Genomic DNA, 27,857 nt, shown 5'->3' with positions numbered 1-27,857 from the left:
ACGCGTCTCCTCTCGGTGTGCTCTCCCCGCGTGGTTCACCTACCTACCTACCTACCTACCTACTTACTAACCTACCCGCCACGGCCTGCGGATTCAGTCTCCCCGCCCAATCGAGCCACGGTACCCACGAGCGGGTACGTACCCCGCGTGTCTGTACATGGGCGTCTCATCGAGCATACACCCAGATACCCGTGTATGTGTGCGTGTACCGTACGCGGCATCGCCCGCTTTAACACACCGGCGCGCGGCTTACTCACCACCGCACGGACCACTCCGCTCTCGTCGCGTCTCACGAATCTCCTCCGAGAGCGCTCACGCTGGCCGCTGATACTCCGCTTCGTCCGCCGCGGCAGAAAGAGTGAGCGAGAGAGAGAGAGAGAGAGAGAGAGACGGAACGAGAGGAGGGAGAGATATCACACGCCTCGGGAGAGGACCTGGACAACGGAGCACGGGCGCCAAACGATCGCCGGACGGTGGTGAGCGACGTGGTTGGCTCCTTCCGTCGTTGGCTCCCGTGAGAGAGAAACTAGCAGTCAGGACTCGGCGGTCCTGCCGACACGACAACCCGACAACGCGACGCATCGAGCTCGCAACCCGGGATCCAGCACCCCGCGTGGATCCTCTCGGGAACCACCGATCAGTCGGACGCGATCGCCGGCGAGAGAGCTTGTAACGGGGTCGACTGCCGCTTAAAACGCCCGACCGGGGCACGACGACAAAACGAACTCTAGTCACGAGGAATAGGAGAGGAGAGCGAAAAAGAGAGAGAGACAGAGGGAGAGTTCGATCCTCTCTCTCTCCTGAAGAGCGCTGAAGAAGCTGCCCAGTGTTGTGTGCGGTACCCGCCACTCGGGAAGGGACACGCGTTGTGCGATATCGAACGGGAGCGGGAACGACCGGAACCGTTATCCAAGCACGTGGTCCGATACCACGAGGTGTAGGAACGAGGAGCTTCCGGTGGGATGATCGAAGCGAGACCCAACGTTAACGGGACGTATGCGCGGATGTTTCGGCATCTCGTACCCTACTAAGGGCCTTCTAAGGACCGACGCGCACGTGGAAGGGCCCAGGGAAGGAGAGTGCATCTCGAGTGTGAGGATAGTGTGTTGTTGTAAAACGAGTGCTCGTCCGTCCGCCTCTTCTCCCCTGGTGTTCGTCTGACCATCTTCCTCTTTCTATCTCTCTTTCTCTTCTTCTCTCTATTTTCCTACTCCGTTACCTTGGATCTCCCTGTGAGCACGGCGAAGGTGGAAAAGTGTCACGAACCAACGGAAGTGCGGCGGGAATCGCCACCACCCTCGGCTTCAAGGTCGTGGAATGACGTATAAGGTAAAGTGATCTGCACTTCTTCCCCTTCTTGCTCGTAGACATTTTGTTCGCGACGTTGGGACATTGTGCATTATTATTAATTATTGCGTCGCTACTGAATATTTATGAGGGTCGTGCGATCCTATTGGACACTCGTCAAGTTCAAGGAACAACAACAAATGCGCGTGTAAAATTAAAAATTTCGGAAACAAAAGTTCACAAAGTGTGCTGATCTCATGTCGAATTGCATTAATGACTGCTTTGATCCAGATGAGACAACAACAACATGGAATGCAATGAAAATTGAAACAGCAGAGATTTTGATATACAAGAAGAACTGGAAAAAGCTTTGTCCACTTTTGTGGTGGATTTTGTATGACTTGTGCAATAAGAAATAACGCATACGATTCGCAACTGCAACATACTAAAATTGTACATTAAATTTATATAAATTTCTGATTTGCTAGGGCATCGATAGAACTTTAGCGTTGATTGTACTCGAACTATTCAACAACATCGTAAAATTTCTTTCTATCAATCTCGATTGATTTGTGTCCTCGACATTGTCTCGTCGACGAAATCTCGATTCGTACTCCTGGCGCCGGCGTCTCGCGCTCCCGGTAATTACGGTGCTCCTATGAAATACAGACAAGGTGTCAGCAAGCGCAGCAATCTGCAAACGCGAACATCGAAGGGGAATAATAACAGGCGAAAATCCGAGAGGTTTTCATTTGAATAAAGACAATCGAACATGCACACACAGAGAGAGAATGACTACGGAAGTTCCGCGACTGATGACTCGCCTCGACGTTGCACCCGATGAATAGAAATGAAATAATAATAATGGAAGATGATTGGCACGAGTGAAAGAACGATAAAAGATTTATTTGCCATATTGCCTCTAATAAGATGGCAGTAATATAAATATATGAATGTCTCAATGTCTCCTTAAGTATTGTATTGGGTCGTCCGGAAAGTTCGTGCCGTTTTTGAAGGAAAATTCAAAGGCAACATTTTTTTATGTCGATAAATATTTATTGACTTATGTATGCACCGTTTTGTTTCACAACCTTCGTCCATCTTTCACGCAACTGGAAGATTCCATTCTCCCAGAACTTCTTAGGTTTCTCGGCGAAAAACTCCTCAAGGTGGTTTTTTATGTCGATCAAAGAGTTAAAGTTCTTGCCGCTAAGAGAATTTTGCAAAGACCTAAATAAGTGAAAGTCTGAAGGTGCAATGTCTGGTGAATACGGTGGGTGAGGTGGCACATCCCAGCCAAACTCCAACAATTTTTGTCGGGTAGTCAAAGAAACATGAGGTCTGGCATTGTCCTGATGGAACACGACGCCCTTCCTATTAGCTAATTCTGGACGTTTTTCCTGAATCGCTGTCTTTAATTCGTCCAGTTGCGAGCAGTACTTATCTGCATTTATCGTTTGGTTGTGTGGTAGGAGCTCATAATATAGGATTCCTTTCCAATCCCACCAGACACAGAGCATGACTTTTTTTGGATGAAGGCCGGCTTTCGGAGTGGTTAATGCTGGTTCATTTCGCTTACCCCAGGATCTTTTTCGTTCTACATTGTTGTAAATGATCCATTTTTCGTCACCCGTCACTAATTGCTTCAAAAATGGTACGTTTTCGTTGCGCTTGTACAGCGAGTCGCAGATGGAAATGCGATCCGTTAAATTTTTTTCGGCCAAATTATGCGGAACCCATACATCATAGCGACTTACGTAACCAAGCTTCACTACATGATCCTGGACAGTGGTTTTCGATATTTTCAGTATCTCTGCTAATTCACGTGTCGTGTAGCGCGGGTTATTCTCGATCAGTGTCTTGATTTGGTCATCATCAGTAGTAGAGGGTCTGCCCGAGCGTTCTTGGTCTTTAAGGTTAAAATCACCAGCTCTAAACTTAGCGAACCACTTACGTACGGTTCTTTCAGCTAAAGCACCTTCTCCGTAAACAGAACATATCGAATTTGTTGCTTGTGAGGCATTTTTGCCTTTCCGGTAATAGAAAAGCATCAAGTGTCTAAAATGTTCTTCGTTTTCTTCCATCTTCAAAAGAGTACAAAACTGACACGAATCAATTAATCTGAAACAACTTTTTTCCTAAAGATGCGTTGAAATGTCACCTTTAAGCATATGTATATAAATCGTATGTTTTCAATAACATTGATATATTCAGACATGTTCCAACGCCATCTATTAAAAATCGGCACGAACTTTCCGGACGACCCAATACATGAATTTATTAGCGCTATTAATCGTCTCGAGTATTGCTTGGACGTCTAAATGTCCCAGGTATATTTCTCGGTCGATAACGTTCAGATACGTGTGTGATAATTGTGAATTCGAAGAACACGAGACCGATAGCGACATGGTATCGGAATTTATGTATTATAAAATACCTGCGATCGGATCGTGCGCGCGTATTTTCCCGTATATAAGATCGCGCAGCGCTTGGTGCCGGAAAAAATCTTATGTAACATAATTAAATAGCCGCAGACGCCTCGGGTATCGTCGCCGTATAAATTCGCGTGTTCATACGCGGTTTCGCGCGAAAACGCATTGGCCGTCTAATTCGTTCGAAACCAGTTCCGGAGCTACGCTTGCGAACCCGCGCACAAAAGTGAACCGCCCACACTCGTCCTTATATCACCGAACGGTTCGTTCTGGCGTTCAGGGAAGCAGACGTTGCAAAAGCTATGTTCCTCCGCCGTTCCTGCCGTTTCCTCGTTCATAAATTTACGTGCCTCCAGGCGCGTGCGACTGCGCCCATTCGAGGTATACGGAACATGTGAGATTATCCGGTACACGAGACTCTCGATAAATATATTTCTCTGCTGTGAAATAGCCGAAATAATGCAACTGTCATTTACATAATATAAATAGATGTGGAAACATGAAAAAACTATTTGCTTCGCTAAGAAATCCATTTCCAGAATGATATTATTCTTAAAATATTTGCGTTAAATGGTAGCATTTGACGGTTTCGGAGAAGAAGAAATGCAAAATTACGTTTATAATAATATTGCAAATATATGTACAAAAAAAGATGTATATCTAAAAATAAAATGAGATTTCTCAATTTTATCGTCATAAATTATTCTTGGCAAATAAGAATATCAGAATATTCAAATTAAGCGGTAGGCAATATCGGCGATATGATTATTTATAGAACGTGGCGTCGACGTACGTAATGGACGCGTTATCGAGGATATTGGTAACGTTAACAGTTAATTGATAACAGGTAAGGGTGCGGGGCGACAGGATTTTTGTTGTCGCCGAGACAGGCCGATCTCTCAATATAGACCAACCGACCGACAACACCGTTAACAGTTACGTGAAACCAATACCGGTGCCGAGAGCAGGCCGCTCTTGTCTCGTGGCCCATTATTTTCTTCTCTCGAACTGTTGCTCTTACTGTTGCCCGATCCATCTCTGCCTCGCTATCGGCAATTTGTTAGAAATCGGCTTGGCACGCGCACCGACGCACCCATGAACTATCCATACGCGATAAATTGCGAATTACGTCGGGCGCGAACGACGCACACGTAATTGTGAACGATACGCGTCTAGGCCGGGGCCCTTTTGCCCTTAGGAACAATGCGATAACTCGTGCGACCGTGCAAGCAGAAAATCTGAGCGAGTAAATCTGCGCGTAACGAGCAAAGCGACGAGCTTCTTTCGGCTGTAGGCCTTTATTTCGTTGCGAAATTGATTGGTGGTGACTTGCGAGATCACGCGAGGAAAACCAAACTCGAGTCTGGAATTAAGAGACGTAGCCGTTCGCGTTTACGGGGAATGCTGAAACCGATCTGGCACACTGTCGACACCGAGCGATATTTTCATCTGAACAGTTTCACGAAATCGTATATTGTAGCTATTATTTTATGGAAAACGTGAAGAAGAGAAAGAGAGAGAGGAAATGAATCAAAGCATGGTTTAATACAGAGCGAAACTATTTCTTCGACATTTTTCCGATCGAGGTTCCATCCCTGCAAAACTGGGTAGGATGTGGCGATGTCAAAAAATGTTACGCGAACGTCAGGATCCTAGCTTCTTTTCGTTGCTCAACAATCCGCGTGCAAACGTATACAAGCGGCGGGCCAGTATTTGAATAGACCGGCTATTACGAGAATAGGGAGCACGACAATCATGAGAGATTCCCAGACGTTCGAACAATGTCCTCAGCCCGGTTCTGGACTGGCGCAAACGGCAATAAAACGGGGCCCCATACGACATTGCCGTCACCGAGTTAGGGTTGCCAGATGCGAAATAATTATTTCCGGGACATTTCTTAGGCGACGACTGAAAAATAGATTGTTAGAGAATTTTAGTTAAATTTTTAATTAATTAGTGACCCTTGCATAGACCTCGAACCTTACACATTTAGGGATAAAAATAAAACAAAAAAAGTTTTTGTAAAAAATATAATTATAATAATTATTGCCATAGAGTAGTATAGTGCATACAACTTACTGTCTAAGTAAAAATCAACGTTAGATAAGAACTATGGGTAAATCAACTACATAATTTTTAAAAAATCCAATGTATTTGAATCAGAAAGAACGTTAGTGCTTTCCGACATGAAGAATAAAAAGCGTATGCGTTTTTAAAACCAACGAATCTTGTTGACACGCGGATGCTATAGGTTCAAAAAAGTCGGAACACAATCGGACCATTATCTGAACATCAAGATTTAATTGCCAGTTTTAGATCGATTTAATAGCAGATGATTTGATTGTAATTCACTGAATTACAATAAAAGAAGAATAATTCCATATTAATTAACTGTATAATTTGGACAACGTTTAAGTAAGTTAACATACTTAAATAAAAACAAAAATTTTCAAAATTAAAAGAAAGTAATTTAAAAGTTTGGCTCTTCTTTGGCTCATCAGTTTAATGTGGTCAATAAACTTAATCTTTTATAACTATATTTGGTATTTATCATTTGTCCTAGCCAACTTCAACAGTTTTTCTCCCTCGGAGCTATTTAAAAGAGATAAAATTTCTGAGCATGACTCTTCATAATTTATGCGGATCTGTAATTCAGACCTTATCAAATCAATGGACATTCTATTCCTTTCCTTTGTCCACAAGCTGTTGAGTTCACTAAATATTCTTTCGCAAAACGCGTTACTAATAGGAATAGAGAGCACAAAAGATACGATTTTTTTAAGATTTACAAAATCATTAGATGTGTCATTTCTAAAACAACGCGCCCAAATTTTATCATTCGGCAAATCTTTAGGGAGAGCATCAAACATAGTCTTTAGACATGTGAACTCTGAATACAGGGAAATATGTATATATGTACATATATATATATATATAATTATTGTTGAAATTCTGATTTTCCGGGACAGAAGACTTTAATTACTGGACACGGGACAAGCTTAAGAATTCCGGGACATTCCCGGAAATCCCGGCCATCTGGCAACCCTACACCGAGTACACCGGCCGTTAAGTGCTTGCTACTTCTGTCACGGTGATACCATTCAGTATCCTCCACAATTCGCGACATCACATGCATTGCCTTTATATATTTTCTATTTATACATTATTTTATGTCTCACGTATCCATTCGTTGGCGGTCGATTCGGCATTCAATGTCGGTTAATGAAATCACGCATTTTTATGTGTATTTTATTTATTTCGGTTTGATATCGAGGTATCCACGATCCATATGTTTTATTTCCCCGAGTCTTAAAAGACTGTAATAATAATTTAATGTGCATTTTTATACGTAATAATTTTCGGTCGTTCACGGATATTAGTGGCCATCCTTACGCCCGTAAATAAATTGTCGGAGTATGCAATATTTGCGACGTAAACCGTTTCACCTCTGTGATGCAAATTGCGCTCCGCCGAAGCGCGGGCTTGTGTAAGAAGTCGTTACGGGGGCGAGAGAGGGAGGGAAAATTGAAATAATTCCAATCGTCTTTTTGCGCGGATGCTTATCACCGTAAATGTAAATTTGTCTCACCACGAAGACGAAGGATCCTCGGTGGCACAAAGCAGACGCGTGGGCTCGCACATGCCGCGTCTATTTATACATTCTCTTGCGCGTACAATGGACTCGCTGACTGTAAATTAAATTCGAGCAGTACCGCAATGCCATTGTTAAGCTCATTGTCGTTTAGAAACTCCACCTCGCATCGCAGACAACCGATATCAACCCACGTGGACCGAAAAAAGTTCCGGCTAAACGAAATGACACCGGACGATCAGGGCGGTTCTCGAACGAGCAGTCGCGATAAGAGTTTCATATTTAACATTTTTATTTTGCTACTTCTGATTCTCGCGCATCGATAAGGATAATCACTAGTCATTCAGCGTTTTTCGTTTCACGTCCGCTCGTTCGCGGTGAAACGGTTTATGAATAAAATCGCGCATAATCCGCCAGTAATGTCGCCTCGCGTCGAAACTCTCCGAAACTGATCATAAAAGGCGTTTATGCTCTGGACTTAATCAGGCGGCACGTAACGGTCCCCTCAGGATGCTGCTGGGCACTCGGAATAGACGCCGCGTCCGAAATTCGCCATCGTTAACGCTGATTCCGCGAGTCGCGAGTCGCCGCTTGCAACGGAAGCGAAAATTTACAAGACGGTCCCGGCGAAATACGCAAAAACATGGGGAATCCGCTGCGCGGTCCCGCGCTGCATCCCGCCGAGAGATCATTCAGCGAAAGCCCAAAGCACGAAGCGGACGTTTTTACGGCCGGTCTGCAATCACCGAACATTACTGCGAACGTGTAACATTTTTTACTCCCGGCTTGATTTACGAGCCGCGCTGGAACGATATACCGTCGTATAAGGACACGGCGCATCGCGTTTAAGCAAACTGCATATTAATCAACTATTTTCGCCGAAAGCAGGAGAAACAAAATGAGATAATCGTAAAGCCGCGCCGGCGACCTCGCCGCTAACTTATGAAGCGCGTCCGAAACGCGCGACGTTAACATGATGAATCTCGCGCGGCCGCGCTTTCCATCCATTTTTATACAGAGGACGCGTTACAACGACGCCATGAGCAGCGTATTGTCCGTTATTTAATTGCGGTGGGCAGCCTTGCGCGCGGTGAAACTACGTCGACTGCACCGGCGAACCGCATCTTCGAATGGACAACGCCGCGACCTTGCAGGGTGCGGAAAGATAATTGTAGAGCGTCTCGGTGGAACTTGAAATTTGAGGTCGCAGCCTACATTCGTGATGTAAGGACGACGATAATATCGCGCAGCCCGCGAACACGCGGTGAACGGGGACGCAAGAAAGGGCCGAAATGCTCAAGACCTACGTGCCGCATGCTCGGCAGTCCTCCACTTGTCACGCTGCAGCAAATCCGAATCATCTCGTTTAACGAATCGACGAAAACATCGTGTTTTTTTTTCCACTGCGTGTTCATTAACGAGTCTTCCGATCGCCGCTTCGATCTTCGAAGCGGAGAGCTTCAGCATGCAAAGAGAGTTTCGCGCTGCGAAAATTCATTTATTGGGTTGGCCAAAAAGTAATTGCGTTTTTTTTCCAATAGATCGACATACATGTCTTGAAATGTAACTAACTTCATTCTAAACCGCAAATTCATTATGTAGGTTAACAACTCACAGTTCAAGCTTGTTTTAGAAAAAGAAAGTACGCGATTTCGTTAACAATTGTTTGTTTGCCGTCGATTTCAAAATGGAAAATCAAAAAGAACGTTTTCGTCATATTTTGTTTTATTACTTCCGAAAAGGGAAAAACGCTGTGCAAGCTCATAAAAAGTTATGTCATGTATATGGCGAAGATGCTTCAAAACTGCGGCAGTGTCAAAATTGGTTTACTAAATTTCGATCTGCAGATTTTAATGTGAAAGATGCGCCACGCTCAGGAAGGCCAATCGAAATTGATGATGACAAAATAAAGGCACTGATCGATTCGAATCGGCGGTTAACGACACGAGAGATTGCTGAGAATCTTAACATATCGAAATCGAGTGTTGAAAACCATTTAAAACGACTTGGATACATTAGTAAGCTCGATATTTGGGTACCACATGAGCTGAAAGAAATTCATCTCACTAAGCGTATTGACATCTGCGATTCTCTTTCGAAACGTGAGGAAAATGATCGATTTTTGAAACGTATGATAACAGGCGACGAAAAATCGATCGTCTACAACAACGTCAAACGAAAAAGATGGTGGAGCAAGCGTGATGAACCTGCTGAAAGCACTTGAAAAGCAGATATTCACCAAAGAAAGATTATGCTGTCAGTCTGGTGGGACTTTAAAGGTATTGTGTATTTTGAGCTGCTTGCAAGGAATCAAACCATTAATTCAGACGTATACTGTCGTCAACTGGATAAATTAAATGATGCCATCAAACAGAAACGTCGAGAATTGGTGAACCGCAAAGGTGTTGTGTTTCACCATGATAACGCTAGACCACGTACAAGTTTGGTCACTCGTGAAAAATTGTTGCAGCTTCGATGGGATGTGTTACCACATCCACCATATTCGCCAGACCCGGCACCATCAGATTACCATTTGTTTCGTTCTTTGCAAAACGCCTTGAATGGTAAAACCTTTACTGCTGATGAGGATATCAAATCGTTCTTGGAATTGTTTTTTGCTGAAAAAGATAAGAACTTTTTTGAGCGCGGAATCATGAAGTTGCCTGAAAAATGGCAAAAGATAATCAAACAAAATGGACAATATATTGTTTAATAAAGTTTTTGTTTCCCATGAAAAATTCGCCTTTTATTTATATAAAAAAAAACGCAATTACTTTTTGGCCAACCCAATAGCTCGTTAAAACACACTGCGACTTGTGTCCCATTTATCAGCGGACATGCATGAATAGTGGACGTTGCAAGATCTGTCGATCTGTCAGGCTGAAAACGAAAATGTTCTCACGACCGTTGCGGTCTATTAACGGTCTGTCCGCTCATTAAAAGCGCAGAAAATCATCGCGAGCACGTCACGGCGTTCCCTTCCACGCGCGCAGAGACTCTCTCGCATTATCCCACGCATCTCCTTTCACCAATTTTCGTTTCGTGCATCATCAGACGGCGGCGACCTTGTAGTGGTGTTTCAGCAGCATCTCGTTCCAAGGTTGCTGGCCACCTGTAATTTCGGCACTGATTAGGCCGTCTCTCAGGCGTGTCGTGAGAGCTCTTCGTATTTTACAGCTGCTTCTGAAGCTTTTTCGTGAATTCTACGAAAAGCCACGACGCCGATTACGTTAATGTGGCAACTTGGGAAGATGCCTTGTACAGAGAGATGGATCCGTCCCTCGGTTTCCGCGTCGGAATATTTGATTGGCATCTCTCGCTTTGTTTGACCTTTCGACCGAAACAGCTTCGTGCATCGGTATATCGAGTGCGAATGCAAATCGAATGTATTATTCGACAATAATTTGCATCAGCTTCTATCGGGCACTCGTCGAACACGGCGCAGAAATCTGTCGCCAGCTGTCGTACGGAAATGTCAACTTCTTATTCAATAAAGTTTGCCTGATCATGCTTGATTCTTATATGAACTTATACATCTTTTCGATTCTTCATGAATGTTCTCTCATTGGTAAAAATATTTTTTGCACCTTCGTCAGATTTTTAAAATTGTTCGGGTACTTAGATGAAAAAATTTGTTATTTTTGTGCTAAAAACAATGCTAACCATCACAAATGCATTTGTGAAAATATATTCCACTGAATAGCTCTCACTTGGCATCGTTTCTTCAGTAATGCGCAACGTACTTAATTTATGCAAAATGCTTCATATCCAAATCCGTGCGTACTTTCTACTCGCAAGTGCATCGCGAGGAAAAGAAACGTGATGGCAAGAGATCGCCGGGGCACAGAAAGAAATGGGCCACGAGGATGACAATGCCCGACAGTGTCGCATTCGCGTTCGCGCGAGAGAGGAGAGCGAAAGACAGGGAGATAGCGTTGACTAACAAACGATGATTTCGCCGTACGGCGTGAATATTTCATGAAGAAACGAGAGATCGGAGATGCCGCGTAGAAGTCGGACGGCGCGATCAACGAGATCGAGCGTGGAGAGAAGACGAGGAGTACGCGAAAGAGAGAGGGAGAGAAAGAAAGATGAGGAGAAACGGGACAATCGCGGACGAGGAAAGAGGCCAGATCAGGGAAGAGATGGACGACGGAAGAGGGGGGGATTTAAAGAAAGGGAATCAGGCCAGCGGCTGGGCAATAACCGGCTTCGGAGGAAAATTCATGAAAATCTATTCCTGATTTCGTGGCCGATCGCTGCATATGTTTACGCGCGATATGGAAGAGCCCATGTATGCGATCCAGCCGATCGAGAATGGCTCCCGGCTCTCCTCGCGTGCCCCGATCAGATTTTACTCGCGTCAGCGCGTCAGTTTCACGCGCGTTTGGAATAGCGATGACCCGCGATAATCAGCCGGCGACTGCTCAATTGCCGGCCGGGTTTCGAATCGGCGGCTCTTTGAACCGAGTGACACGTCGGCGGAGTTATAGATACAAGTCGTTTACGGCGCAAGCACGTTAATTGGGAAAAATCTTCCCGCGTCAGCGATCATCGCCGAAAGCGGCCGGCGCGGCGGCACTAAAGCGCAATATTAAATTAAATATTTAATTACGCGCCACTTCCCGACTTACACTCGTTCGATACGGGAACTAACAACGAGCTAATCGATTAATTAGGAAAGCACTTTCTAGAGCGTCCAATTAAATTGCGTTCAGTCTTCAGTCGGTCCCGCGATGTGCCATCACTCACTCGGGCGTTCCCCGTTTATTTTCTACATACACCGTCGCGCTTCTCGGTTTCTCATTCGCGGTCGATTTCACTCCTTTTAAATCACAATCGCTCGTTAAAGATGAAACGTCATTTTCTGAATCGCAAACCGGATCGACCATCTGAGAAATGCTTAACGTGATATTCCAATTTTGCACAATTTAATACTGCCACCGAAATATTTCATCACGCGAATAAGATGTTATCGATAATTATCATCAACACCTTGATATATTTATTTCCTCATAAAAATATTAAAATTCTCAATTTTTTAATGGAAATTTCTCTTAACATTTTAAGGTTCTTACTTATTCTCGCGATAATAAATCGTATTTATTTAGAACTTGAAACCTCCTACGTAGTGACTACTTTCACATTTTGAAACATTTTTATGAAATGATTTAGGTGTTCTGTCAAAACATATTCTAGATGTAACAGATCAAGGCCCTATCCATACGGATATCGAGGATATCGCGCTGATAGAAATTGAAACTGTTAATCCTTTCTGGATCAATCACGAAAAAAGTATTAAAAAATAGTTTCAATCTTTAAAAAACTAAGATTTAAGAATACAAATTTCTTTACTTTTAATTTATAAAAGAATAAGTAGTAGGTAGCGACCAGAATGTGTACCAATTGTAGCTGGTTCCATGAATCACAGATCTCTTAAATAAGTCATGACAATCCATAACACATAATGTGATTACAAATGGAATCGTTGATCCCAGAAAGGATTAATAATGTCAATCGACGAACGGCCAACGAGAGCCTCGTGGGCGAAACAAGCGACTTTGTACTCCGCTCCGCGTGCTCGCTTTCCATCAGCCATACTAACGGTCAGTTTCGCAAACTCGGATATCCGCCAGCGGGTAGAAACCCATTTTCAGCGAGGCTAACAGAACTGAGAAAATTGTTGTGCCTGATGATGATAGTGTCTAATGGCGGAACCAATTGTTTGATATCTCTGTTACGCCAGAACCCTTCATCGTTCTGCTTCCCCCTGTCCCGGTCCTCATCCTTCCTCCTTCACCCTAATCCGTGGTTTCCTGACGAATTACCAGACACGATGGAGAGACGCGCCGCGAGATTCGTGAGAACGGCTCGTGCACTGTTCGCGAACGCATCTTGACGTTGCACCTGGCTGTTTACGTAGCCGCGGGTCGTCTTAATACTTTCACGGCCGATTTTTCTCCCGCGGCCGGCTTTTCATTAAACGAGAAACTATGTTATAAGCGAAACTGGGTGGACGTCTATCGCGTCTGAGCATTTGCATGGTCATCTTCGCGGCACCACCGTTAGAAGCCGCATGGAGATACGAACAATGAGACTTGTGTTCGAAGCGTATTCTCGCATGTAACATATAATTGCGTTTATTCCGGGGAAGATATCGCGCTTTTGTAATTCCTTCGTTTTATTTCCATTCCCGTCCCGCAATTTTTACAGGCGGGTAAACGATCGCTGCCCACGGCAAAAATTGCGCGGATCAGCAGAAACGCTCGCGACTGTTATTGCGTCTTGCAAGGTGTATCATGCTGTAAATTCTGCAAATGCGGTTGTTAATTCCGTTAAACGGCCGAAATCTGCAATCTCGTGCAATCAAAATGGGATATAACGTTTATTGAAGCGGACAAGAATTCGTGTTAAAAGCCACAATGCTGTTTTAACGTGGGGAAAAATTTACGTAATTCCTCAAAGTACGTTGAAACTTTAGCAATTATGTCTTCTATCAATCCTTCTCTGTTTTAAAGAAAATGACTTGCTGCTGCTAAATACGACTGAAACGTGATTACAAAAGTCGTGAAAAATATTCTCGATCATAACGACAAATGTAATTGCACATAGAAGCATCGAGATATAAATAATATCCCAAATGGCATAATTTTTGAGTTAGAATATAATATTTGGCAAATTCTCGTCATATTAAATGTTCACTGATAACCGCGCAATTAATTCGATTATATTTAGTAAATTCAATTTTATTACCTCTTAAGCGGATCGTATTGGCATATAATATAAAACTGCTAATTAAAAATGATCTTTCATCGCGAATGACGAAAAATATTAACAGATGAAATATGCTAGGAATAAAAATTTATTTTTAGCCTTGCGGATTCCTCCGATTACCGGATCAACATTTACATCGGGAGAGAAATAAAATCTCAATAAAACCAAGGCAACACACGGAACAACAAAAAACGAGTAACAACGAGGCACGCTTATTTATTAAAATCTCGAGGACGCGACTGAAAATCGCAGCAAGCGTTGAATCTTTTATCAATACTGTCATGGATGCTTTCCTTCATTTACAATATACGAATATCGTCCCGAGGAATAATTCACGTTTTTTCTCTGTTAACAAATAACACATATTGAACCGATTAACATAGTGATTATGCGTTTTTCTTTTTTTTTCATATAATCGCCCGCGAGTAACGCGGAATTTGACGAGATTGTCCGTTTTACGGTGAGAGCACGGCCTGAGATTCCAGCGGCTCGCTTTACACTTGGGTTTCATAAGGAAACGTCTGGAGTATAAGTCGCTATTTAAGTAAATCACGGTGATCGTAGAGAAAACTACCGAATAGTGTGCCGCGTGCTGCTGGATGCTGAAGTATGTCCGCGCGGCGAACATCTAAAATTCCGCAGATACGCCGTAAAAAGGAAATCCTCGGCGAAGAATTGGCCTGCGCGCGGTATCGCAATCGCATTAAAATCGCTGGCAAGTCCGAAACGCCGATCTCTTCCTCGTCGATATCCCGCGGATGCCGACTGTCGAACTCGCCGGGCCGGAAAAACGCGAAAAAACTGCGGATGGAAGTTGGTTTCGCTTGGGCAGACCCATACACGCGTGCACACAGACACGCTGCCCGTTGCTCAATCCTGAAACCATCGGTCTCGATGTAACAATGATGGAATTGTATCTCGATTACGCAATAGTGTCGATCTCTTGCGCGATGATGATAAATTTCTTCTCGCCAGCCGTCTGCTTCCGTCTGCTCCTCGCAATTTCACAGTCATGTAACAAAATAACAAGTACGTGCAATAAACTAACGAGAAGCACCATAGTTTCACGCGTCTTATGTATAAAACTATACATAAAACAGTCAAAACATCAAATTAAGAGATATAAAAGTATATAAAATTGTTATATACATTTATAAGAACTTAATTAAATTACGTAAAAGTAGATAATTAAAATTATTTATATGTATTTTTAACTTACTGAGCTATTAAAATATGTAAAATAAATTGTAGCAAAGCTAAACTAGATAAAGGAAAAAAGTGAACAAGTAGTAAAAGTAGCTGTATAAGTTACTTCCAAATATGTCTGACTCGAGTCTGCCGGTTTCCACTTCCAACTAGCAACCGCGCGCCTAGGATCACCAATTTACATGGATCGACTGCGATCGCCTCGTGGCTGTCTTTCATCTGTCAGTTTATGCGTAACGTCGCTGGTGGATTAAAGAGCCATTAATTTACTTTCGTATAGAAAAGGAATCCTTTGACAAGACGTACATAATTCATTCTAACACCACACGACAAGCACCGTCGAGTCGAGACGATACAGAAGAAAAAAAGAAGCTACAACACCGATTTTTCAACTGCCTATTAAACGGGCTCTTTATTAACTACAGCAGAGGGCACGTTTAACGATGCATATGTACAATCGTAAATTACACGTTACTAGTGAATTAATATGTTTGTCAATGCAACAAAACCGTACACACACAGCATTTATATTTGATTATTTATTAACTCGCTTTATCGCCTCGCTATTAAAGAGAGAAAATACAATGGCAAAATTAACAAAAGCGGATCTCTAAATACAAATCAAATGAACAATAAATAATAAATTGTCAATCCTCAAAAAATCGAGAAATCGCCTGTAAGCGGAGCAGATTGAAATCTCGAGCTGTAACGCGAGTAAAATCGAAACAAATCAATTATCGCCGAAAGGAGAGCGTATTTCTCGCCAAACGTAATGATATACGATGCCGCGCGACAATGCAAGTCACCGCTTGCACGCGTTATTGGCAAGGCTGCCGACCACGATAATATCCATAAAGAAACGCGCGGGGAACGCACGTGGGCGCCGCACGCGTCGGCTCCCGCATACACCGGCGACGCATCCAGCCTTTTACGTCGTGGTGCCAAGCGAAATCATAAATAATAATCGCCGGATTATCGGCGATGCACGCGCGCGTACCTCTCGACATGCTGTCGGCGAATCAATTCTCGCGCGGCTCGGCGCGGTACGCCTCGTAGAGCGCGGAACCCATGAATAACGAACGATGTCGACTGTCGGCCGAACCGAGAGCGACATTTAAAAGTTTAAACGCTCCTCGCGCGAGCACCAGCTTTGATGCATGCGTCTTTGAAAGCACACCGCGGGACCTTTCACCGCGCGCTCCCCTTCGCGCGAATTATTTACCACCTGTTACTCGTCGAACGGCCGGTTAATCAGGCGTGGACTCGAAAAGAAGACAGTGGAGGAAACTGCGACCTCCTCTTCCTCGGCGAACCTAGGTTCGCTCGTAAACGCCATAAAACAACATAATCTTCCCATACGTTGTCTGACAAAAGTCTCGCGGGAAGAGAAGGAGGCTTTATTGTCTCGCACTCGCGTGCAAAATACATATCCCGTGTAGAAAAATTAATAGGGTCTTAAAAAGTCCCGATTAATTTCCTCAATATTAATATGGCCCTAAAATGGCATGTAACAAATATTTTTTCGGGACCTTATAAGGAAATAATAAAAAATATTGTTTTAATCATCTGTCCTATCGGGCCGCGATGTGGCAATGATAGGGCATCCCTTTTTAGGACATCCCTATTTAGTCCTTATAGGGACCTTTACTTTCTTATTAGGCCCTAACAATTTTCTGCACGGGATGTCTGAGGAATATTAAAATGTCCAAAATTTACATTAAAGCATGTCGGGAAATTGTTCAAACATCTGGCTTATAGTGGCTAGCAAGCACTATTCTGAAGCTTCAAGCGGACTTTAAATGGATTTTCTTTCATGATTATCTGCTGGAAGATCTCGATCTGTTCTCCTCCTCGAGTTTAATCGCGAGAAAACCGTTTTACCTGCATATGCCTGCATATATCTATTATCTTTTTCTCTCTTTGTAATATTCTTTGTTTACATCCTTTCACCGGGAAACGTCGAACGGCGCATCGCGCGCGTATTCCGATGAATCACAGCGGTTAATGAGCCCGATAAACTGCGCTTCGCGTAATAACAATTTTTCTTCGTAACGAAGAAGACGTTACGTGATCGCGCCGCAATTATTTTATATCTGCCATCTTTGCGAAACGCGCCCAGAGGAGTAACGCTCGTCGCCACTAACACGATAATGAGACACACGCGGCCTAGAACGGGCGAAATTATTTAATCGCGCTCGCTCTCGGCGTAATGAATTTATTTCTTTCGGGCCGAGCGGTCGGTTTTTCGCATTAGGCGCGTCGTTACACGCTGCACTTCCCAACTTCACAAGAAGCCGATACGCGTTTCCAGCAATATAGTAATAAGGTAATTGGACACGAGACGTCCGCTTACACGACTGCCAGCAGCGAATACAAGAAGATACACTTTCCCGTGATTTTCTCATGACGAGAAAAAACCATCTATTAGGATATATTATTTCCCAACCTTTCATGGGGATAAAAAGGCTATTAACAGTGAAAATGCAATCGACGTCAATTTAAAGCATGATATTTACTCAACCTTTCGCGATTCATCATAATTTTCATAAACGCCTCGACGTTCGGCAACTGTTTTTATATCAATATGACTCGAACGTTGCCTCACGTCCAACGGAGCAGTCCTGAAAATATTGAAAGCACCTCTGCAGAGCACCGAAATTTCACGATCGTTTCTCACACGGGGAGAGTAATATTTTCGCGTCGCGCAATGTATCAATTTAGCGATGTATAGCGCACTTTATCTCCGACAAGGCGGTGCTTAAAGCGGCGCGCGTCGTAATTAAATGCCGGCACTTCTTGGCGGGCTTATCGGCAGGAACGATCGGGCCCCGTACGTGGGACGCCACGGAGAGTGAGAAAGGACACGCGGATCGATACTCTTTTATTTTCTGCCCATTCTTTAATTTTAATTCCCCATGTGCGCGGCCCTCTTAGAGCGAGCAAGGGTGAGAGACGGTCGAGAGAAATTGTGTCAGAGCCGAAAAGAAACGGCTGATTGGAATCTCGTGCGCGATCCGACAACGCAAACGCCCGCAATTTATCTCGTTAGGGCACGGAGTGACGAATTTGTTGAACGAACTGTAAATTTCGAAATGAGCACGAGCGGCGCGCATTCGCGCGTGAATATATTGCGCGCGATACGAGACACGCGAATCTCTTTCCGAAAGTCGTTCCAAAGGCCCGAGGCGCACGTGTGAGCCGTAAAAAATAAAATGAGAGAGAGAGAGAAAGAGGCGAAGATGAAAAATTATATTACTTAAAGTCTACCGTGTATTGTAAAATTACTTAAACTTGTGCAACTGTTGTTAGTAATTTAATAATTTTATCAGTGGAGTGTTCTTGCATAAAACAAAGCACAGGGAGATACATTTTATATAATAATTTATATTGATAAAATAATTGCACATTTTTGTATAATTTAGAAATATTATAAGAGAATATTATACTGTTCAGTGATCACGTCGTTGCGAAACGTCTATTACGCGCAGAAAATTGGCGCTTCCTTCTTTGAGTGCTGCCCGGCTCTCTTCTTTCTTTCAGACCGAAGAAAAAGGAATTACGTCACGCGAGAAAAAACGGCCGATTAAAATCTTCTTCGTGCTCGACAAGCGGCCAGGGACGTGTCTCGTTTGGGTAACAAGTGCTGGATAAATACGCGTTACACGAGCAGCGTTTATCGCGTTGCACGCGGAATTAATTAAAGTGAAAATAATCGCTCGCGCTCCGCGACGGAACGATTGTGTATCAGCGGATGTTACGGAATGTAATTACTATAAATCGATTAAACTATGAGCAGCGTGCGTGAACATCACGACAAAACAACAAAATCGATACGCTCGCGCATATCTAACGTTGCATGAGTGCGCGTATCTGCAGATTCCTACACGCGTATATAAATTAATAAAAATCGCAAACCCTCTTCTGTATCACAGAATCATTCTGAAGAACAGAGTCCTCCTCTATCGCGCTCATCTCAAACCAGGTATTCGTGATATCGGCGTGATCCGATATACATGATGTTACACGCGTACATCGGGGTACGTGCGGCCCTGGAGGAGCACTTACCGTACACGTAGAGGTGAACGTGGCAGAGAAATCATACCGGCAAGGACGACGTAGCGAGAGGAGGAACGGGACAGGGAGAGATGGCCTGAGAGCGCGAAGGAGATACAAACCACGCCCGGCTCATCCCGCTTTCTAGAAACCGAAAACTGGATCGCACGGCTGCCAGCATCTCGGGAGATCTCGAGAGACGTCAGTCCGGGTTGATTCACGTAACAGACGTCAGTCTCCGCCGACCACGCTCCCCTTTCTTTTGCTCTTCTCATTTCTCCTTCCGTTCCGCGTAACCGGCTACCGTTTCCCGAGGACATTACTCACTGGTGCCGCACCAGGAGAAACTCCGCTCGGAGAGAATCTCAGATTTTTCTGCCGATTTTTAAAAATAAACAAGAAAAGTATCCGTGGGAAAGAAACTTGTAAACGCGGATCGATGATGTCTCCGACCGGAGATGCATTGTCTTTCGGGAATGCTCTGGTACAGCATCTCTTGCGGCGAAACATTCTCGAAATCCAAACTCCTCAATGTGGAGAGAAATATTTGTAACTATTGTAAGAGGCGAAAAATAACTAGGAGACTGCCTTAGATTTGAACTCGAACTCTCCGGGATCCCTGGTTCACACGCCTAGGTCTTAGGCTGTGCGGCCAATACTCCTACTGTTGTGATCAACTTGTTTTCATTCCGATCCTCTATACGACCTGTCAGTCTCGACTATCTTTCCAGATCTTACAGCTCGGCCAGCTTGACATTACATTCGTCCCCGAATGTCTCCAAATCGTCGGTTCACTCCACTTGAGTCCCTCCCAACCTCCATTTTTGGTTCACTCTTCTGAGTCCCTCCCAACATCTATTTTTGGTTCACTCTTCCGAGTCCCTCCCAATCTCCATGTTGGTTCACTCCTCTGAGTCCTCCCAACTCCATTTTGGTTCACTCTTCTGAGTCCCTCCCAACTCCATGTTGGTTCACTCCTCGAGTCCTTCCCAATCTCCATGTTGGTTCACTCCTCTGAGTCCTTCCCAATCTCCATGTTGGTTCACTCCTCTGAGTCCCTCCCAACATCCATTTTTGGTTCACTCTTCTGAGTCCCTCCCAACCTCCATGTTGGTTCACTCCTCTGAGTCCTTCCCAATCTCCATGTTGGTTCACTCCTCCGAGTCCTTCCCAACATCCATTTTTGGTTCACTCCTCTGAGTCCTTCCCAATCTCCATGTTGGTTCACTCCTTTGAGTCCTTCCCAATCTCCATGTTGGTTCACTCCTCTGAGTCCGTCCCGACCTCCATGTTCAGGCTTCACTACCGGCCAGCTGCTTCTCAACTCCCTCCTCTCCGAGGGGTAGCGGATGAATCTCAACTGTCTTCGAGGGGTAGTGGATTTTATCCCACTTCTGAATTGTAAGAGGCGAAAAATAACTAGGAGACTGCCTTAGATTTGAACTCGAACTCTCCGGGATCCCTGGTTCACACGCCTAGGTCTTAGGCTGTGCGGCCAATACTCCTACTGTTGTGATCAACTTGTTTTCATTCCGATCCTCTATACGACCTGTCAGTCTCGACTATCTTTCCAGATCTTACAGCTCGGCCAGCCTGACATTACATTCGTCCCCGAATGTCTCCAAATCGTCGGTTCACTCCACTTGAGTCCCTCCCAACCTCCATTTTTGGTTCACTCTTCTGAGTCCCTCCCAACATCTATTTTTGGTTCACTCTTCCGAGTCCCTCCCAATCTCCATGTTGGTTCACTCCTCTGAGTCCTTCCCAATCTCCATGTTGGTTCACTCCTTTGAGTCCTTCCCAATCTCCATGTTGGTTCACTCCTCTGAGTCCGTCCCGACCTCCATGTTCAGGCTTCACTACCGGCCAGCTGCTTCTCAACTCCCTCCTCTCCGATGGGTAGCGGATGAATCTCAACTGTCTTCGAGGGGTAGCGGATTTTATCCCACTTCTGAATTGTAAGAGGCGAAAAATAACTAGGAGACTGCCTTAGATTTGAACTCGAACTCTCCGGGATCCCTGGTTCACACGCCTAGGTCTTAGGCTGTACGGCCAATACTCCTACTGTTGTGATCAACTTGTTTTCATTCCGATCCTCTATACGACCTGTTCGTCTCGACTATCTTTCCAGATCTTACACTATTTAAAGTATTTCTAAATTAATTTTAATTAAAGTGTTTTAAAATAAAGTTTGAAATAGTTTTTAAATTCAAGTAAGAATTTAGAATTTAGAAGAAAGATACTTCTCGTATCGATTATGGCACTCTGTGGCAAATAACAGAAAACCGAGGAACAACGTTGCAAAGCCTGTTGCAGGTGCCGAAAAGCTTGGGGCGATCAGTTCGACGTATTCTGAGGAAACGATCAGAGAGTTTCTCGCGCTTGCAGATTCGACAGGGCGTCGCCCGAGGATGCGTCCGCTCGAGTCCGCGCGAAAGTTTCTCTCCGTGGAGTATTATTACACGAGGGGAACACACACGGGGGAAAGTGCAGCATGTAAATCGAGCTTAATCGACCGCATCTCTCAGCGGACGACACACGCTCTACTACTATCACTTTCTTCGGACGCGAACGCGCGAAAACGCGCGGACCGACGCAACGTGCGGAAAATCGACAACCGCGAACCGCGTGTACGCGTGTATGTATGTATATACTTTCGACTTCAGTTGAGTCCCAAGGCATCCTTCTCGACGCCCATAATTAACGCTTTTCACTATTATCGTCGGACGAGCGAGGTTTTTGCGGCCGTCCGCTCGTTTCGCGCGTCGCCGCTCTTTTTCCGCCTCGCCTTGCCGGCCGCGCTGACAACGCGGCGAGCGGATTTCTCTTTCGCCGTAGTGGACAACCGGAGAGAAGATTAGTCTCTGCCTCGTAACTAGATCGGTTCGAGCACCAACGGTACACACCGGCGAAACTATCAATCGGCAAATGAGCGCAAACTGCGAGATCGAGACGTGTTTACGGCCCGATAATGAAGACCATTAAATCATTGTATTAATTGCCCACATTTTCAGATCGCTTCTGCATATCAGCTACTTACGAGAGAGCGACTTTTAACTACTGGAAATAATCGCTCCTCGTCATGACACTCTCGCAATAGCGCACGATTGTTTCTTTTCGTGCGACTTCAGATCTTAGAAACTCTCATCTGATGTCTAAAATTGTAATGATTTGTAAATAATATTCTCGTCACAATAATGTCGGATTTATAATGAAATGTTGCCTATTTGTTTTGCACAAGTTTGTCATTTATATGTGTTGAATATAATAATTCAATTCGCGAAATTCGTTTGCGAGATCTGACACATCGATCTTGTAAGTCGTAACTTTGCATTATGCCTTACATTATGTTTTATATTTCTATTAGTGCTTTCGCGGAAAATCGAACGGATAATAGCGGCGAGATACGCAATAAAGTCCCTCGCGTTTCTACGTTTAGCTCGGTAGCACGTGGCGATTGAAGATAAAATATACTTGCCTTCCCGCCATGCGCGGATAGAGACATCAACGCTCGCAAGAACATGTGGAAGGCGCGATCGCGACGTAGCTGCGACTTTTAGCCGACGAATTGACTTACACTCTCCGAGATACGTAGGTAACGAACTAAAAAAAGAAAAAAATTTAATTTTTCCTTTCGTGTTAATCAAGTGTACAATCAAGTTATTAAAGTTGTTAATAATATTGTACTTGGCGAGCAAGCGCAGCAGAAAAGAAGAACGCGAGATAAAAATACGAAACGTCCATCATGTTCCTGAAATTAAGCATCTGATTTAACAATTCGCTTCTATCATGTTTATCTGAAATTTTATTTGCTTCTAATTATATAAATAGAAATCACACATTACGATATTCATTGGTGCAAGTTAAAAATTGTATGCTTTCTCCTTTCCTTTTGTCTCGTACTTGTGTTGTGTCTTATTTCAATATTTCATATTTCACTTATTTCTATAACGAGAGCATTAAGTAATACATGGGATATTCCAACGCAATCTACATCAGCCGACAATACGTTAAACGATCAAACGATATCTCTTTCGGATTGTTACAGATATCGTTACCCCGTTATATCGCGGAAGAAATTACGGTATCTGATGAGCGAATCGAAGAAATCTCAAAGAGAATTAATTGCGCGTATGATTGCGATCCATTAATAAAATTCTGTCAATTAGCGAGCACTACGGAGTCCGTAGCGCGTGCCGGAATGAAATGGGAAGCACTTAGAAACGGGGCACAAAACGAGAGGGATCTGACTGAATGATACATAACACGAAAGATCGCAAAAATTTGATAGACACATCTTACCGATCTGGCAGGTGCTCCTACTTCATCTATATATTTTTTCTCTTAATCTCCGACGTCTGACGTCAAGCGGTAAAAATGCGAGCAGTTCGATTTGCCTGAGAGATCGATTTCTTCGGCTTCTAAAATCTTTGCCGTAGCCTCGGGCCGAAGACACATTTATCACGACGCGATTGATGCCTTGATTTATCGAGTCCCGTTGAGTTCCCTCTCTTTGCCTTTCTCTACTTTTCACTCTCTCTTTCTCTCCCCCGTCCGGCTTGTTTGCGCTACGATCAGCGACGATTCACGACGGTGACGATCAAGAAAGGAAGAGAGGGAGAGAGAAAGAGATCCTTTCACTAATGTTTCCAAATCGCGCCGTTTTCTAGCGACTTTGTAGCGCTCCTCTGTTCTTCTTGGCTCGCCGTAATCTGGTTCTATCGCGAGCGGCAAGAAAGAAAGCCAAGCACGATGGGTTTTTGATTTATGAAGCACGGCGAGGCTCGCTTGTCAACTGGTCGATGTTACGCGATACGTATCTTTAATAATCGGTTGTGTCTATCTGACGATGCCGCGGATTGGTGTATTCAATTACTTTTGACTGACGTTTCGAGTGTCGCAACCGGGCGCGACCTTAAAATTTGTTTAACGCCGCGGCCGTACGGCTGCATTGCTCAACGACATATTTTTCGTTGTCTATTGACTTGTCAACGGTAAAACATTTTCAGCTCGGTAGATCTATTGCTTAACCAAGGTATATTGCAACTATTGTTTGGAATATATTACACTCTTTATTATTGTTTTAAATTATTATTAATGTTACACGATAATCAGCAGTGAATTTACAAATAATAAGCAGGGATGCAATTGTATTAATCAATATTAAAAATGAATATTCCATATTTTTTTATCGCAAAATACGTAATACGCAACCTCTGCAAAGTATACTGAAATAAAAAGGATGCACTTAAAAGATCAATCGATTAAACACGCGCGTGTTCTTTGTTGCAGACCATCCCAAGCGGAGAGCAGGAGCAAAGCCGAGTGTTAGAGGCAGTGTGATGAGCGGATATCTCGATAGCGTCATCCTGCCCCCGACGTTGCTGCACGACCCGAAGTATCCTCCAGCCATGCGGGAGAAGGACTCGAGTCCGAGAAAGATGCCGGGCCACATAAGCCCAAAACAAGCCAGCATTTACCCTCTGAGCGTCCGCGTGCCGGACGTCGAGGAGCTGCCTTACGACCTCAGCCACGGTCACGGTCGCGGCCTGTCCAGCCCGACGCACCAGCAACAGCAACATCAGCAGCAACAGCCGCACATGAGCCCGGCGGCCAGACCGCCCCAGTCGCATCACCAGGATGATCTCGACTGCGAGCCGCTCGATCTGCGCGTCGATCACAAGAAGGAACGGCTCAGGGACGAGAACCAGAACGAGATCGAGGTGCTGAACCAGAACAGCCTAGGCGGCAGTCTGCCCTATCACACGGTGCTCTTTCCTCAGCATCACGCGGTGCACCCGCTGGTGCTCGAGGCCATGTACAGGTCGCATCATCACAGCTCGCCGGTGCCCGATCTGCCAAAGATCCAAGTGAGAGCGCTCCCCACGATGGTGCCATTGCCGCCCAATAGATTCTCCTCGACCTCATCGTCCACCTCGTCCTCCTCGCAACTAACCGCGAGAGCCGCTAGTCCGGTCGGCGGTCAACAGTCCCAGCATCAACAGTCAAATCACCTCTCACAGCAGCAACAGCAGCAGCAGCAATCGCAGCAGCAACAGCCGCAGCAACAGAGCTCGAGTCTGCCACCCTACTCGATCAGCGTGCAGGCTGGCCTAAAGCCCAAGGACAGATACTCCTGCAAATTCTGCGGCAAGGTGTTCCCCAGATCGGCGAATCTGACGAGACACCTGAGGACGCACACCGGCGAGCAGCCGTACAAGTGCAAATACTGCGAGAGGAGCTTCAGCATCTCCAGCAATCTTCAGCGCCACGTGCGGAACATCCACAACAAGGAGAAGCCGTTCAAGTGTCCGCTGTGCGAGAGATGCTTCGGTCAGCAGACCAACCTGGACCGACACCTGAAGAAGCACGACGCGGACGGGCCGACGATACTGGACGAGGTCAGGTCGAGGTATCACGGTCAGCTGCCTAGGGCCGACGACTCGTACTTCGAGGAGATCCGCAGCTTCATGGGGAAGATCACCTCGCAACGACAAGGCATACCGTACTTTCCCGGTCTGCTGGGCCATGCCACCGACGACTTCAGGAACGACAAGCAGCAACTCCAGCTGGAGGAGAAGCGAGGCGATTCGTCGTACTTCAGCGACCGGGACAATCTCAGTTCGAGGTCGAGCAGCACGGCCAGCAGACCGGAGAGCGTCCAGGAAGAACAGAGAGAGACGACCTCGCCGCCGCTCTCCCCCGGCAACAACACCTGAGTCCTGGGGCGCGGCCATCAGCATGGTAACCCGTTATCAGCTGCTCGGCTAGTTCACAGTTAAGGGAGATTCTGTCGACTCGTTCGGCCGCGCTAGGGAACAAGATAGAATTCGATATTTGTCGCGCAGTTAGAGTCGAGTAGAAAGGGAATCTTGAAAAGATTGAATTTCAAATTGTAAAAGACGATATCACTATGAAGAAGCGTTGAGCTCGCGGTGATCTTAGGTCGATTCAAAAAACTGTAGTGCATGGAATAAATTATTTTTCGTAGAAATTCTTGCGAGCCGAGACAAAACAGGAATTTGAGAAGAAAAGAGCGATCTATTTATGAAGGTAGATCTTATTCGAAAGATCAATGAAATCCTTTGCTCAAGATGACGAGCGACAGTCGAATCAGTTTTATACATTAGTTTTTAACAATTATGAATTTGTGCTACGAATTTGCTGATTGATACAACTGAATGGTTTAGATATGGATTCAATCTGAAAATTGAAAATTAGAACGTGGTGCCTTGAAGAAACTAATGTGCCTAACTTTTAGGACGTATCGTCCTTCTATCCTGAGAAATACGATCCAACAGGATCGATATAAAGAGCCTTAATAATAATAAAGTTAGATAAATAATTACACTTATGTTAAATATCGTATTAGATAATTTTAGACTTAAATGCGTGCTTGAGCGAGCCGGAAAGTCATAGAGAAGTAAACAAACTTGATCGCAATTATCGCAATGTAGATCAATTTACGAAAATGGAAAAGGTAAAAAAGTATCGAATACGTTTCCAATTAGAAGAGAAAGTATATATCTCAATGTGAGATATTTATTCTTTTAGTCTATGAAACTGGATACTTGAATTGATAACTTACATTCATTACGTTTGTCTTGAATTTTATATGCTTTTAATAATGTAAACATACACATTATTGTATGTGCAAATTTTTTATTTATTTTCCAAACGATATTGTGTTCAGTGATATAAATGATATAATTCAGTGATATAAATCATACTCAATAAATTAATATCTTTTTTAATGTTTTTTTTCAATCTTATCTCATATTTTTATGCTTTCTCTTCTATACACCTCAAGCTCAATATTAATTATAAGAAGAATTTTTTAGTACAACTCGTTTATTACGCTTGCAGGTTGTCGCAATCTTTCAGTTACTTACAAACAATTATATTGCATGAATCTTTTGCCATCATATATTTTCCACGTAAACTCAAACGTTATGATACAGAATATTCTATTAATTCCAAGCGATATACAGATTACGTCAGCTGATCGGCATAAATCGCAAATGGTAAAAAAAAGTTCGGAAAAAACGACATTGTTCTTAAATTGCGTTAAGCCGCGCCGCGAATTACGACAGTATAACGCATGACTAATTTGCAAAGAAGAAAGGATAGCACGGAAAAAAAAGTGCCGGCACTGTAATTAAGGCCGTTGCAATCCTTTCGATCGTCCCTATACTTTTCCACCTTTCACGACGCATTCCTTTCGCGCGACGGGATCGGCTAGAAGAACTACAGAAGTCTGATTTCGAGAGCAACGAAGTAACAATAAAGTACAATACTATCCGAAGACAGCAAAAGCTGGATGAATCTGAACCATGCGTATCATCACGAACAATGTAGCAGCAGTAGCTTCTCTCTTTCAGGTGCAAACTGATAAAAAAATAATTTTACCGAACGCAGCTAAGCATAATCTCAGATCGCTGGAGATCGTCGCGTGTATCGCGTGCATCATCGGAGTTCGATGATCGCGTCGCGAGCCAACGAGGTTCATGACC

The 27,857-nt window shown here is 44.3% G+C and overlaps 1 protein-coding gene across 1 annotated transcript; it reads left to right on the top strand.

The window, feature by feature from the left end:
* The first annotated feature begins 355 nt into the window (after positions 1-355).
* Positions 356-26,700, top strand: LOC105283362 (MDS1 and EVI1 complex locus protein EVI1-A). Its single transcript, XM_011346051.3, has 2 exons — positions 356-1,329; positions 24,637-26,700. Exon 2 carries the CDS (start codon positions 24,687-24,689, stop codon positions 26,061-26,063), a length of 1,377 nt encoding a protein of 458 aa, XP_011344353.1. The 5' UTR covers positions 356-1,329; positions 24,637-24,686; the 3' UTR covers positions 26,064-26,700.
* The last annotated feature ends 1,157 nt before the right edge of the window (positions 26,701-27,857 follow it).

The sequence above is a fragment of the Ooceraea biroi genome, chromosome 2 (assembly GCF_003672135.1).
Source record: "Ooceraea biroi isolate clonal line C1 chromosome 2, Obir_v5.4, whole genome shotgun sequence".
NCBI classification, from domain to species: Eukaryota; Metazoa; Arthropoda; class Insecta; order Hymenoptera; family Formicidae; genus Ooceraea; species Ooceraea biroi.
The sequence above is the reverse complement of the archived record's forward strand: the minus strand, read 5'-3'. Positions and strand labels throughout refer to the sequence as shown.